The sequence below is a fragment of the Coccinella septempunctata genome, chromosome 1, assembly GCF_907165205.1.
Source record: "Coccinella septempunctata chromosome 1, icCocSept1.1, whole genome shotgun sequence".
Taxonomy (NCBI): domain Eukaryota; kingdom Metazoa; phylum Arthropoda; class Insecta; order Coleoptera; family Coccinellidae; genus Coccinella; species Coccinella septempunctata.
The window spans coordinates 49,966,008-49,968,585 of record NC_058189.1 but is presented as its reverse complement, the minus strand read 5'-3'; the positions used below and the strand labels follow the sequence as shown (position 1 = coordinate 49,968,585).

Below are 2,578 nucleotides of genomic sequence, written 5' to 3'. Positions count from 1 at the left end.
CTGTATATTCTAGTTCTGTGATTGAATTTGCAGAAATTATTGAAGATGTGTTATGACCAGATATTAAGCTGTGTCTGGACTTTCAAGGCCAACTGGGATATCAATCATTCTTGAATGGATTATAACTTAGTGTATTGATGGCACACCGATATTACTTTTTTGCCAACTCGTACGTTTATGAACGAGCGACTCTCGGTTTTACCGGAAATAGCATATTTCTTTCTAATTTCAAATGGTACGCCCAGTACTGATAACTTCTACTAGAAAGCCCATAGCAACACAATTCCGACAATGTGACATACTTGTGGTATAATAATATTAAAAATAATGAAAAAAATTTGATTGACGGAAATCAACATTAAGAGTAAACTATAGAGATCATAACGCCATCGAAGAAGAATAGCGACCAAATGAAGCAGAAGACCTCTTGTTGAAAGCTAGAAGCTGCAACGAGTTACTAAATCAATCCATATTATCCTATTTCAAGAATGGATTAATTTCATTCTTGGCACCCCAAATCAATCCAATCTTGCAAGCGAGTATTTAAAGAATACCTGATTACGGTAAGGCCTATACACCGGAACAATCAGAAGTAGCATTCAAAAGAGACTAGGAAACAAAAAATATATAATCGACTAATGCCCGGTTTTTGAACTCTATTTGTCGGAATTAATCTATTCGATAAACTTAATATACCGATAACTGGTAATTTTAAGAATGTTGATATCGGTTGAAGGAACAATAAAAACCTAGATCTCTATGGCGACGTTTCGGTGGTTTATTTCTCACCTTCCTCAGGCTACAATTAATGAAAAAACAATTTCAAACACAACAACGATATCACAATAATACAAAAAATACAAAAGGATCAAGTTGACAGTCAATCATCAATCAAAAAAATACACAAATAAAAGTTGACCACAATGTATCAAACTCTATTGACTTAGGAATGAACAGAATGGAGAGACTCACCCGAGAGATCAAAGCTCTATTCCAAAAATGGAAAACGTTTCTAATTTAGTCATTAGTATGAATGGATAATTAAGGTTATCTTCAACATCGACAACAATCAACGTGATAAGATGTGCAAGCATATTGGCAAAGTCATAAACTGAATCCTCCTCGACGACTACATTTGTTTTCAATCCTGGCAACCCCACTGTTGATTATGAGCGGTGGTAATGCATAAAAATTTCTTATTCTCATTTGCATCTTTTTATCAAATTAATATATATGTTATTCAGAGACATGGTATCAGTAATTAAATTTACATTATTTTCGGTGTTCTTTATGGAAATCATTTCTTTAGTCAGTCTTTTTTCTAGATTATCTTCTCTGTGAAGGATTTTTGGATTTTCAAAATCGAAATTATGGCCGGTATTCTTACAGTGGTCTGATAGTCCTGTGGTGGTTAGGCCTTTCTTACAATCATTTTGGTGCTGTCGGATTATATTCTTTAATAGTTGTTTGGTCTGGCCTACATAACTACCTTCACAATCACCGCAATTTAGTTTATATACTAGATTGGTTTGGAGTATACCGGGAACTGTGTCTTTCACCTTCGAGAAATAATTCCTGATCGTCTTCTTGTAATATTCCACAATTCTAACATTAGTATTAGTCAAAATTCTAACGATTTGTTTGGTCAGTGTAGGTACAAATGGAAGTTTGAAAGTACGTATCTGTGATTGTTCACCAACATTTTCAGAAATCATCGTTGCGTGGCTCATCTGGTCCTGACTAGTATTCTGTGATGAATAAAATAGACTATTGATGAGTGTTAGTGGATATCCATTATTTTTCAGGTACTGAGTAAAAAACAAAAAATTCTTTTGATGGAAACATGGATCAGATAGAGTTATGCTCTTTTGTTTTATGTTCTTTATTATTGCTATCTTATGTTTGAAGGCGTGACATGATTTATAATTTAGAATCCTTCCAGAGGATGTTGGCTTTTGGTATAAATCGGTGATAATTTTATCTTCCTTTCTTATAATCAATAAATCTAAATAGGGTATAGAGCAATTATTTTCGAGTTCGTAGGTGAATTTCAGGTCAGGGTGATAAGAATTTAATAGTTCCAACATGTACTGAACCTTGTCTCTAGGTATACATGTAATGATGTCATCGACATAGATATATAAAAAGGGTATTAAAAAGCTACACTTCTCCACCACATACAATAACAGCGAGTTCAAGACAATTTCTGCGAAAATGGGGGATGCTGGATTTCCCGTGGCGGATCCTTTGACTTGTTTGTAGAATTGGCCCATGTATTGACAATAACTGGTATTGAAAATAAGATCTACTGCACTAGTGAAACAATGTTCAGACAAATCGGTGAATGCACCAATTTCATTCCAATGTATTGCGTATTATCTCTATGAGTTTTCTCCTCGGAATATTAGTAAACAATGAACAAACATCAAAACTGACCAAAACATAATCTTCGGGTATTGTAACATTCGTTAATTTCTCTTTCAAGTCCATGGAATTTCTAATGATGTATTTGAGTGTGGTTCTTATGTTAACCAAAATTTCTGCTATGAATTTCGAAATTTTATAGGTCGGGGAGCCA

General features: G+C 34.0%; 1 protein-coding gene across 1 annotated transcript; it reads right to left on the bottom strand.

Moving 5' to 3' along the window:
• Positions 1–1,202: 1,202 nt before the first annotated feature.
• Positions 1,203–2,273, bottom strand: LOC123307145. Its single transcript, XM_044889365.1, has one exon. It carries the CDS (start codon positions 2,271–2,273, stop codon positions 1,203–1,205), a length of 1,071 nt encoding a protein of 356 aa, XP_044745300.1.
• Positions 2,274–2,578: the final 305 nt, after the last annotated feature.